Raw genomic sequence first — 12678 nt, 5'->3', positions numbered from 1 at the left:
CTGCACCAAACGCAATTGTCAGACCACAGTTTTCCCACCCAGTCCAAACTATATCGATGACTGCGTTGAGGAGTCATATTCTCCAACAGCAGCAGCAGCGTCAACCAAATGCTGGTGGTGGTGCCGTGATTCGGGGTCAGTTCGTTCAATCCAATACTAGCATAACGATTCCACTGTCAGTTGCCTCAACGATCAGAGGCCAGATAATACAGACCAACCAGGCGATGCCAGTTACCACATTAAAAATGGCCCAGCCTAACCAGACTAGCACCCCTGTCAGTATAGTAACCCTGCCTCAAACCCAGGGTCTTGTACAGGCTGTGACGTACAACATAGTCAAGGCTAACTCCGTACATGTTCCATTCGTCAACAATCAAACGCTTCCCCTGGGAAGGCAAGTCATTCAGACAAACTTAAACCAGGTGGTGCCAACTCTGCCTCAGAACATTGTCATGTTGGCTTCCAAGAAAGCACCTTTATCAGTCTCACAGGATGGTGTGGCTCAGAATGGTCGCCCAGTGAATGATATTAAGGATACTGGCTGAAGATTTAAGTTGTGCTTTTTGTATTTCTTCCTATGTATAATGTTGCTTAATGTAGGGGGCCACATGAATGGTTTGAATACAAGAAAATCTGTGTGATCTTTTCTATGAAGTGTAACAAATTTGTTTGTAGATCATTCCAAATTTTTAACATGGGGTCTGTTTATTTTCAGCTGTTGATAAGAGATTAATCAATTGTGCTTGTTTAGTTGGCTTTGCTTTTATAAATTTATATTAGTTCAAGAATAAATATTAAGAAATGTTTTTTTATATATATATCTATATATTTCAAAGGTGCTAAGTTTAGTTTTGAGTTTGAAGAAAATATTTTTGTCATTGTGTCGTGAAAAGACTGAAGTACATGCTGCTCAGAAATAACCTTTTAAACAGAATTTTAACCAAATTGTTAGTACAGTATTTAGTATATAATGTAATATATAGCTTATGCATTGATTGTCTCCTCTCCATTAATTTCATGTATTACAGGATGGGGGAGTCCGGGGGCTTCTGTCACTTGTATTTTCTACAAAATCTTCACATTGTAGTAAATCTTTTAATATATAAAGTTAGTTATTATTTTTAATTTTTTTAAATTGTATTACCCTTAACATTGGCTATTGAATGGTAAACATTATGTTCTACTAGTTGTATTATGGTGATGTTGTGGATCATTAATGAGATGCTTTAAGCCTTGCTCCATGATTAAGCACATACATAACAACAAAGTGGTTTGTAGATATCTAGTAAGTCATGTACATGGTGTATTATCAATTTAAAGACTTGAGACTGGCTGCTCCTAGGTGATCACCCAGGGGTGCAGGCTGGTTTTTGTCTGAATTAAATGAAAATGCCCAAATCTGGATAACAACATTTATTCACATTAGCATTACTACCAAACAGCTATATAGGGTTGTAAATGAATCGCTACACATTTTTACATAGATTACAACTAATTTTAATGGGAGAATGGTAATACATGGTAAAATTATCTCGGTAAAGCATATTTGCCCAAATATCTTTTATAATTTTTGCCTGAATTTGAGGTTTTGCTCTAGCATGGAGGGGGGTAGTTGTCCCCCCTGCCTTGTATGCTTATTATGCATATAGTATTCTCTAATAGATGATACTTGCATCATTTAAGTATAGGCAAGTTGAGTGGAATTAATACTTGTTTGCTTATATGTCGCAATTTCCACTAGGATTTGATTATATTTTCCATAAAATTTCGCAGGTAAATAGCATTCCGGTATTGAATTTGGGGATTTCTCTCCTCTTTTTTTTTTTTAATAAGCATTCCATCACAATTGTACAAGGATGTAATCTCCTAATCTGGGATTCTCTGAAGCATGGAATGCTGCTGAATCAGGCCTGCAGTCTATATTCTTTCTTTTCTGTTGCAATATTTCTAGCCATCATACTTGCCATTTTTTCATTTTATTGTGTGCATCTTTTCTTCTTTTTAATTGTTTTGATTATCCAATAAACCACTTTGCTAACATTTTGGTTTTATTTCAGTTTAATTTGTGTTACTTCTGAGCAATGTAGTACATTATTAAATACAATTTCAATACACTTGACATTTTCTTGGGATATGTAGTGTTGTAGTCAAACTCTTCTCTTTTTTTATGCATTATTTAGAATAAGTGAAACTCTCCCACCATTTAAATGTACATGTTGCAAAAATGCTGGATTTATTGATGCAATAAAGGAATGTGTCTTGGGGGTGGTCATTAATTAACTAGACATTAATAGTTTCAAGTTGAGAATTGTCATTTCAAATGCTGGTATCTACCATTTACAACCAAACCTGCATTGGGTGAAACAGATTTGATGTTGAAAATCAAATCACAGCAATAACTGAAAATTGTTGCCCAGTGTTTTTTAATGTTGGTGAATATAAATTTGTTTTCTTTTTGAAGCCTCTGAATATTCAAATTGTAAAAGCATTGTTTTTAATTGAGTATATGTTTGTGTGCAAGTTTCTGTCTCTGTATTAGTTTGATTACTGATGCTCTATTTTGTCTTGGTGACTGCGAAACATAATTTTTGTGAAGTATAAATTTCTAGTGGTTGACATGATGCCACGGTCATTGTGTTTGTGATAAAGAGAGTATGAAATACTTATTTCTGATGACCATGTTTTGAAATAAAAAATGATTGTTACAAACTCTTATGTGTCTGTATCTCATTTTATCAGTTTGTGTAATATTGACACAAGTTCACAAAATGCACAGCTAAGGTTTTGGGTGTCAAATTTTGAAAACAAAAGAAAATTTTGTCACTAACAATATGAAATATTTTTTTTCCTGGAAAAAAAAAGAGGTGAAAAGTCTGTAATCTGTATCTCACTTGGCTGCAATGTTTAAAGAGTTTGAATAAATTTTGATTGAAATGCATGTGTCATCTTTGGACAGTCGGGGTGTGAAAGCTTTTGCAAATATTTGGCTAATAACTTTTTTATCTTTTTTTTTTTTTAAACTTTGAAAATGTTTTGGGTAAATAACCACATTTTTGTCACCCAGTGCCTTGCTTGTCCATATTGCACAAAGCTGAAGTGAGATGCAGACTACAGTTGGGGACATATTCAGGTATATTATATGTCCATGAATTTAAAAAAAACGCCCATAAAAGTCCAGGAAAATGGGGGAGAAAAGCATACAAGCTGTCTTCAAGATTCCCAAAATTTTAACTGATTTCTAGAAGTAAATCTACGAAATAGAGCAAATGTTTGAATTGATTTTAAGACTTCAATATTCCCTTTGAAAGTGATGTTTAATCTGGCTTTGAATGACTGGGGATATTTAATGACACCTTAGCACATCTTAAAATGGCTATTGATTATATAATTGGATAATTTTGACACCTTGTCAAAATATTTTTTAAAAACCTGTTTCTGCCATATGGGCTACTTGTAATGAAAAGCAACGAGGGATCTTTTATAAGCACATTCCCATTGACTGGCAAGTATATACTACAACCCAAGGGCAGTCAATCCTTTATTCCACTGCACCCCAGGTGGTTGCTCTACCATTAAGCAACTAAGTTTACACAAATCGAGCTTAATGTTTTGCTGTCAGATTGGTGAAATTTAAAATATCCCCTTTGAGCAATTTAAAGACCTTCAGTGTTAATAAATTATGGGCAGAGAGAAGTGGGGAAAGAAAAATAACAGTATTGTTTGAAAATCTTCCCTACAATGATAAAAATTGATAATGGGTAATGAATAGAATACCCAACTGTTTATCTTGCACAAGTGAATTGATGTCCTTCCCTCACCAAAGACTGAAAGGACAACATCAATTCACTTATGCAAGATCAACAGTATTGCCTCGTAGCTCATTGAGTATTTTCTAAATTGGATACCTTACAAAATGGTAGAAAGAAAGTTTTATTTAACAACGCACATTATTCTTGATCTTTGACTATATGGCATCTGGATTAGGATCAAGCAGATAATTAAAGAGGAAATCAACACTTGAAGCAAATGGTCCGCTTTCAGAACTAAAACATACAGATTTATGCATATGGAGTTTCTGGTGGTGCAAAAACAAAATGGAAAAAGGGTCCACTTGGTTCATATTCGAACCCTACAGGTACAGATCACGCTACACCTTTAAATATTGAACTTTCATAACATGAAAGGCATTTCTGAATATGTGCAACTCTAAAGCAGCTGTTAACATTACTGAATTAAAAAGACCTTGCTGTACTCGGAATGGACAAACTTCTGTCCAAATTAGTGTGATCTAAAGCCCTGAGGTGAAAACATTCAATGAACTCGATTCCCTATTGACTTCACATTTGTGTATTCATCATTGGTGATTTCAAAGTGATGATGCAAGAACAATTCATAAAGTGGTATGCAGTCAAGCATCTGATTGGTATACTGAAACCCATATAACATATTCACATACGTACAATTGATCATGTCAGCTTGGCAAAGACCCTCCCAACCATCACATGGATGATGGGTACCCAACTAGATTATTACATGCCCTGAAATGTATTTCATAAAATATACTGGTATCTGAATGTCTCTTAATGCATAAGAAATTACTATCAAATAAAATAAATGACAAATAACATCAGCTAGCATTTTTTGCATTGTCATGATTGCATTAATTTCTGGAAGTAATGTAATTGTTATGCAGTTGAATTGACATTTACTGTATACTTTGCTACGCTGACTGAAGTAGACGTAATGTTTAACGTGTACTGGAAAAGTGCAACTGCAAGAGATGGCTTGGCTCATTTAATTGGTTTTTGATCTGTTGGCAAGTCCAGCTATTGTACAGAATGAAAGTTTGGATTAAGTCTTTCCAGATAGGTAAATTATGTAATGTTACTTACAAAGAATTATAGAAATGTGTCTTGAAAGTAGTTTGGCAATGACATATTTGGGTGTCATGCATTTGAGGCATTTTTGTGGATAAAGATTTCCATTATAATTTTCAATGGATGTTGTGCTTTAAGGTTTAAGGTATAAAGTTTACCAACAAAGGCTATATATAATGCCCGTTTGTTGACACATTATTTATTCTGGTACATTACTGTATCTGAAGAAACGCTCCATTCTGAATTGTCTGAAAGGATGCAATTCAATAACAATTACTAATCGGACACAATTAGGTTAATATTAGAACTTGTGAGCCTCATGTTCATCATCAAATGGTAGGATTATAATGTCCATCATGAAATATATGTATACTGTAACCTATCATACCACTTAAACAAGTTGGCCTATAAAGGAATAGCCCAACTAAATATTACTTGAAAATATATACATTTACTTTGTCCTGAACCAGTGCCATATTTAGCAAGCTACATAGTTGTCATATACTGTGTTAAGAGTATTTTGGTACATCTATATACCAGTAATTGAATTGTGTACATATTTTTATTTAAAAATGAAAAACAACCCCCAAAAAACCTAAACAAAAACCCAACAAACTTAACTTGTTTAAACTTATTTTTATGAAATACAAAATGTGTCAGCTGAAGAGGTATGTACACAATCATCGTATATTTTAATTCACATGAAACTACAGAAGGTATTAATCCATTTTTAGACCAAAATAAATATTGTAACCTGTGATACTATATACCTTTAGAAAATATTTTAATAGAGTATGTTAAAGTATCCATCTTGAGTAACCATTCGTAACAGATAAATTTGGGGGAGGGGGGGGGGGTAATATAGTTGGCCTAGCTCCCAAACGACAACATTTTTCAATTTAGTATTTATTAGTTTAATATTGAATAAATTAAAATTTGCACATTGGTGAAAAACTTTACGATGTTAAAACATTTGTGAAGATTTCACAGATAAAAAGAATAAACAAACATCACGAGACTGACTGATTTTGTTCAACTTGTAAAGATAGATTTGTTTTTCAGGTTTTTATCTCGGATGTGGATAAAGAAATTATGCCAGTAAGTATATTGCTAAACTTGCTAAAAGTGTGAAGTATTAATTATTTGACATTACGTGTCAGGGATGTCATCAATTATAAAATAGTGATTGGAGCTCTTCAGCCTTGCTAGTATGAGGGTTGTGTGGTTAATTGAGTAATTTCTAGTCAACGGAATTGAGATGCATTTCCATAATTATGCCATACAAAGATTCAAAGTAATTGCAGTAAAGTGGTAAAGTAAGTAATGGCAAGGGTGAAGGAACATTACACGCATGTTTTACTGGGTATTTCCTACTTAAAGAGACTTAATAATGAAATAAAACTCACATTTTGTGTCATGTTATTTAATGGTACCGATCCCCTAATGATAAAATTATTTTACCAGCTAACCTACAACCAACAAGTGACTCATACCAAAAAAATAAGCAATGGCTCTATGATTGATTTGATTGCTAACCAGTTTAATGGTAGATGTGATTCACAATATCGCTTGCATCAATAATTGTGCATATTTTTGGAATTGATGCTTGCCCTTAAACCTAGTGTGGATTGGTTCATTAAACCCAAAATTCAGCAGCTTATTAGGGCAGTACAAATAGTATTTAGTTTTCAAAAAATGAAATCCAAATTATAATTTGAATGTAAACTTGCAAAGTTATGTACTTCAAATTATAATTTAAATGTAAACTTACAAAGTTTGTACTTAAATTATAATTTAAATATAACCTTCATGTTGTCTTGTTGCTATAGATGTGGGCTCCTCCAACGCCTCCGAAGGATGATAATGACATCTACATTGATCAGTCGATGTACTTCCTGTACGAGCCCAACATCATGACCGAGTCGCAGCTTCCTCCCGTTTATGTTCGTAAAGAAATCAAGAAACAGAGGATTGAAACGGTTATAAGTAAGTGATGTCAAAACATGCACCTTAGTAATGGGGGGAATTAAAAACTTTTTATATCTAGGTAATTTTTGGGGGAAGTTCGTAACACTTAAAATAAATACGGGTGGATGGGTTAGGGTTCATCATAAGATGTGGGTTTTTTACTATGTGTTTGTTGTTTGGGGTTTTTTAGGGGTTTTTTTTATCCTACTGCCACTTCGGACGATGCCCACAGTCAAAGCTGATAGGGAAATGGCATCATAAGATCATATTGGTAAAAGGCTACTCATCTTTTTCTCTAGAATTAATGCAATATAATCGGGAGGGGGATATTTTCAGATTGATAATAGGGCTCTTTTTATATTTCAATATATGTGTCTGTGTCTGTAACCTTTCATGTTAGATTTGTCATTAATTCAGTATTTTGCCTGTAAGTCCATTGTATTCTAAAGACCAGTATGTTTCTTATATCAGCTCGAAAGCAGAAACAACGCAAAGAAGAACAGCAGCCTCGTGCCCCGAGATCTCTCTTTGACCGACCAACTGCCGCGCTGCTCAAAATGAGACGGGAAGCCAAGATAATGAAACTAAAGCAAGGTCTCATCAAGCCCTCATACCGTCCATCATCTACACTGCCGGTCGCAAGCTCACAAGCCAAACCCGTCAATGTGATGGACCAAACTCCAGATCAGCCTGAATGGCTTATCCATGAAGACTGGGCACTTTTGCAGGTTAGTAGTTAAACTTTGTTTTGTTTAACTACACCACTATAGACCTCACTTGTTTCAAGGGGAGCTATTGCTATGGATTCCCAATTCTCCCCCAAGAATAGTTCAATGAGTCTTTTTTCTTCTTCTTCTTTTTTTTAGCTCGCATTTGCAATTGAATTTTTATGGTGTGTGTGTGTGTGTGTGTGTGTGTGTGTGTATTTATATATATATATATAATAAATCCCCTCAGTTATTGTTTTACGACAAGGTCTGCACTTGAGCACATTGATTTATTGGTCATTGCTATTTGATGTCAACCATTTGGTAATTCTGACAGTCCTGAAGGAAACCTGCTTTATTTTTCCATTGGCAGCAAAGTATTTTTTTTATGTGCACTTACTCACAATCAGAATAACATGTATCACGCCCTTCGATGTATCCGTATCCCCACAATCAGTATAACATGTACCACACCCTTCGATGTACCCGTATCCCCACAAGCAGAATAACACGTACCACACCCTTTGATTTACCCGTGATGGGATACTGGTTGGGATGGAAAAAAAGCCCTATCAAAGAATTGGTCCACTAAGAAGGGGGAAGGGGGTGGTTTGATCCTACAACAGAAGCACTTTAGGAAAGAACTCTTCCAACTGAGATTGTTCCTACACCTTGCTGGTAAATGGATACAAAATAGCACTAACTCGGTAAACTGATCTTGATGTTTCTGTGGGTAGGGTTTAAGGATGATGGATATTTTGTTCACATCCGACTTCAAACCCCCACAGTAATTGCACAGCTTGGTGGGGAGGTATAACCCACATATCTCGATTTCAGTCTCGCAAGCTGTGTAGTTTTGCCTCATATTCCAGACCACACCGTATTCATCATGTTGACCTCTGATTGAACAATGGAGTGGTATGGCAATTAAAAAAAGAAAATGTGTATCTGTTTTGTATGTTATGGTGGAGCCTACACATCATTTCAAAATATTAGTGATTTGTCCGTCTTAAATTGCAGATTTTATACAGCAATGTTTTATTTATTAGCTCTATATTAACCTTGGACTCTTGGTCTTAAATTCTGTTTGATGTTAATTACCATGTCTATGTTTACCAATGACCATGTTTTATATTAGGTATGATGCATACTATGTTACTAGCACAAGTGACTGTTGGTCTCTGTTCACTGTTGATAATTAATTCATTTCTTCTTGTTTCTTGTTCAGGCTGTCCAGACTCTGTTGAACCTTCCACTGAATCTCATCATTGTTGCCCCTGCACACATTGCTAACTGGGACTTGGTGGCCGATGTCGTCAGCAGCTGTAGCCGGGTGTACCGGTCTCCAAAACAGTGTCGAATCCGCTATGAAACTGTCATCATCCCACGGGAGGAGGGACGAATCCTTTATGACATCAGTCCTAGGAAACAAAAGAAAACTAAAGGAATTTATAAGGTTACTATTGTATTTAAGACGGTTAATGATTTGGGAGTGGATACGGGTGTTTTCTTTTTCTTCTTTTTTTTATTTACCTTTCAGAATTTTAAACTTTGATGCATTAAAAATAAATCACTGCCACATGCTCAACAAATGATTCACAGCTGCATTTTCAGAGATTGTGTTATATGTTGCCCTGTCTATGAAATGTAGATGCTAAAACCCTGTTTCCAGTGAGGGTCAGCAGTCAGTTTGCCAATTTGTGTTTGTTACCATCAGTAAAACACATTGTAGTGGATTAAAGTTGAGCATACTTTACTTCATACTTTGTGTTTTTAAAATATTAAACATTGGAAAATGTTGAATCATAAACAGGTTTTGTTAGCTTAATCTTTAAAATTGTTATTTGAAGTAAATTTAAGACTCATTTATGTTACACACTTGCCAATAAGTATTTCTGTGCTGGGGTGTCATTAAACTTTCATTCATTCTATGTATTGTAAACTGAACATTTTTTATATTTAATTTTCAACAGACGAAGAACAACCGCCCAATGAAGACGAGTCAGCTGTTTATTCAAGATGCTAACCACTCGGTTACCATGTTGTTTACGCTCCGTTTCGACTCCATCAAGGGTATTGCAACCAAGCGACCGCCGACCCTGCGCCAGACTCTGGTAAACCCGACGATGAAGAACCCGAAACATGCGGCCGTTCTTCAGGAGAGTAACATCACGTACGACCAGCCACTGAACCCGCTGCAGGTCGCCGCAAACCGGGCCGAGAGAATCGCTCGGGAGAAGAAACAGAGTCAGGCGGTAAGTTTTAGCTCACAAGTAACTGTTAACCTCTCTAGTAGAAATAAGTATAATCTGGGGGCCGTGCTTATACAAATTTTAGAGTCCATACTCCACCTCAAATGACGTCACACGCATGCACTTTGTATGGCGTTGTCATGACGTTACTGCCTCAGACTCTTAGAGTCTCGTGTCTAGACTCAAAGTTTTATAAGCACCAGGCCTGATGTTTTTTATCAAATTCTTGGGATCCTTGCCCCTCATTCATTGCATTAGTTTTTATTTTTAGTCTCAGTTTATTTAAGCAAAGGCTTTTTATACTCTTGTTTACCATTTGACTATCAGATTAAGTTTTGGGTGATGAACAGCAGTGCATTCTAATAAATGAGATTATGCCCAACTCTGCAGAACCCCACATCGAAGTTTGGGGTATGTAGTGTTTATAGGAAAATGCACATATAAAAAAAATCCTTCATTGCTTTTCAGTTGGAGTAGTTTGTCACATTGTGTCACAACAGCAGGAATTCTTTTTCATCTCTAAATAAATATTGAAATAATTACATGCAAGTAGCTGCTGTTTAAAATGTGCTTAGGTGTCTGAAAACACACATTCCTTTCTTCTGTTTGTAGGCTGCAGCAGAACAGCAGCTGGCTGCCCAGCGTACACAGACCCAACAGGCGCAGCAAGCGGCGACGACCCCAGCACAGGCAGGCAGCACCGTGGCAGCATCGGCTGTAGCTCAGACCATTCAGACACAGCAGCTGCAACCCATAGTCTCTGTTGGGGCCAGTACTGTTGCGGTACGTACTGTGGGTATTACCGTATGTGGTTATCATGTTTACAATCACACAGTGTTCCTGTGTTTTAATTTAACTGTTGAATTATGAATTCATTTATGCATTTACCTTATAGCCAAGGTTTTTTTTGTGCTGGAGTGTCATTAAACATTCATTCATTCATTCATTCATTTATTCCACACAGTGAGCAGTGATATTGATGTGTACACATAGATACATAAGCATGTATGCACACGTATACTACATATACACACACGTGAAAACTCTATATATTCATTTACATAATTTTTAGAAAAACAGGTTTTGCTGCAACTTGACGAAACCATTTTAACATCCATTCCAGTGGGCATGGATTGCATTTTGACCAAAACTATACTGTCATATTGTTGAGATGTACAACAGAATATTGTTATAGCAAAAGACGGTACAGAGGTTTTCGCTTTTGTTTTTATCTACATCACTAACTGTTGACGTTTTCCTAAAATTTAATTTGTATCATCATTACTGAATATTACTTTTGTCTTTACAGCCTGCAGGTGCCGTACAGAAACTGGCTGTTGGTCAGGGCTTGACCTCAGTGTCGATTGCTCGTACGCTGACTGCTGGCGGTAACATAGTAGTCAACACACAGGGCCAACGATCTTCCAATGCCTTTGCAGCTATCAACAAGCGTATGAGTCAAGCCACGCCCACTACAATCGTACGTTGCATATGACATATCACATTGTTACTTTAGTTGTTGCTAATTTGTTTTCTAATGATGTTTATTGAAAAGAATAAAAACATGACATAACTCTTATTTGCTTGATGACTGAATATGTAATTTTCTATTAACTCAGCCAGGTTATAGAGTCAAATTAACCATAATTTAGACATCAGATAGTTGTATTTTATAATGTGCTGAGGTATCATTGAAAAAATATTTGTTTCCTTCCTTTTTATTTAATACCTGTTAATTTCATTTCAACTTATTTTTGTGCTTATATCCCAATTAAGGTTCCTGGTCACACACCTCAGCTATCTGGGCCGTCTGTCCAGGACAGTGGGTTAGTTGTTAGTTGGTAAGTGATTAGTGAGAGAGAAAGAAGAGGGTGTAGTGGCCTTACACCTACTCATTGAGCCCTTAAGAACTCACTCTGGGTTGGAGCCGGTACCGGGCTGCGAGCCCTGTACCTACCAGCCTGTAATCCGATGGCTTAACCAGTGCGACACTGAGGCCAATAATACCTGTTAATGCTTTATGTATATATACACATCCTATGTTATTCTACATTCTGTTATGGTTGCATATGTATTTTCTCAGCTTAAATCTTCCACATATATAAAAACTTGATTAAAGAGAAGTATTATTGCAAGCTTTTTTCTCTTTTAAAAAAAAAAATTAAACAAGGTTTTCAGTAAAAAAAATTCCTTGGTGTACCTTTACACAGCAATAAACTATGACATTGTAAAAAAAAACATTCAAATAGATATTCAAATCTGTTGTGTATTGATGATAAATATTAGGTAAAAAAAAATACCCATAACTCTCACAAAAGTAGGTTTTGTTTTTGAGAAATTTTTAGGTTTTATATTTCCTTAAATTTTTCAGTCTGTTGGTGGAAGTCTCACCCAAGCAGTACGAGCGCAGACTACTGGTACACCTCTTGCAGTACACGAGATAACCACGGTAACAACACAGGCACAGGTCGCCGGACAGGCAACAGTGCAGAGGGCAGCAACGGCTTCTGGAAACCTGACAGCAGCACAGCTTACAGCAACACAGAGAATTCACCAATTGCCAGGAACAGGTCAGATATTTCATTATCACCTCTTTTTTCTTCTTTTTTGTCTTGTATATATAAATTATTTTTTTTGGATAATAATTTTGCGGATGGTTCATCTACATTTCACTTGTACGGGTCATGATTATTTCTAAGAAGCCCATTTCTATACTATTTATTTTTCACTTACTTCAATAGTGGGTCTAATCCATAAAGATAACTAATAAAACTAACAAGGCAGATATCATTTTAAATAAGTTACTAGTACATTTTCGTTTGATAAAACAGATAAGACTATGGTTTCTAATATTCTTTGAATTGCTTCTATAAT

At 35.8% G+C, this 12678-nt stretch overlaps 1 protein-coding gene across 3 annotated transcripts in view; it reads left to right on the top strand.

The window, feature by feature from the left end:
• LOC121367719 (helicase SRCAP-like) overlaps positions 1-12678 on the top strand; it is an 84241-nt gene that overhangs the window by 63668 nt on the left and 7895 nt on the right. For all 3 annotated transcript variants that reach the window (XM_041492060.1, XM_041492059.1, XM_041492058.1), the window contains 8 exons: positions 5940-5975; positions 6707-6863; positions 7317-7573; positions 8781-9008; positions 9526-9807; positions 10417-10587; positions 11114-11284; positions 12176-12374. In XM_041492060.1, the coding sequence (XP_041347994.1) occupies positions 5940-5975; positions 6707-6863; positions 7317-7573; positions 8781-9008; positions 9526-9807; positions 10417-10587; positions 11114-11284; positions 12176-12374 (1501 nt within the window). The remainder of the gene's footprint in view (positions 1-5939; positions 5976-6706; positions 6864-7316; positions 7574-8780; positions 9009-9525; positions 9808-10416; positions 10588-11113; positions 11285-12175; positions 12375-12678) is intronic.

Source organism: Gigantopelta aegis, chromosome 3, assembly GCF_016097555.1.
Source record: "Gigantopelta aegis isolate Gae_Host chromosome 3, Gae_host_genome, whole genome shotgun sequence".
In the NCBI taxonomy this organism is placed as follows: Eukaryota; Metazoa; Mollusca; class Gastropoda; order Neomphalida; family Peltospiridae; genus Gigantopelta; species Gigantopelta aegis.
Note: the sequence above shows the minus strand (reverse complement) of the source record. Positions and strands in the feature narration are given on the sequence as shown.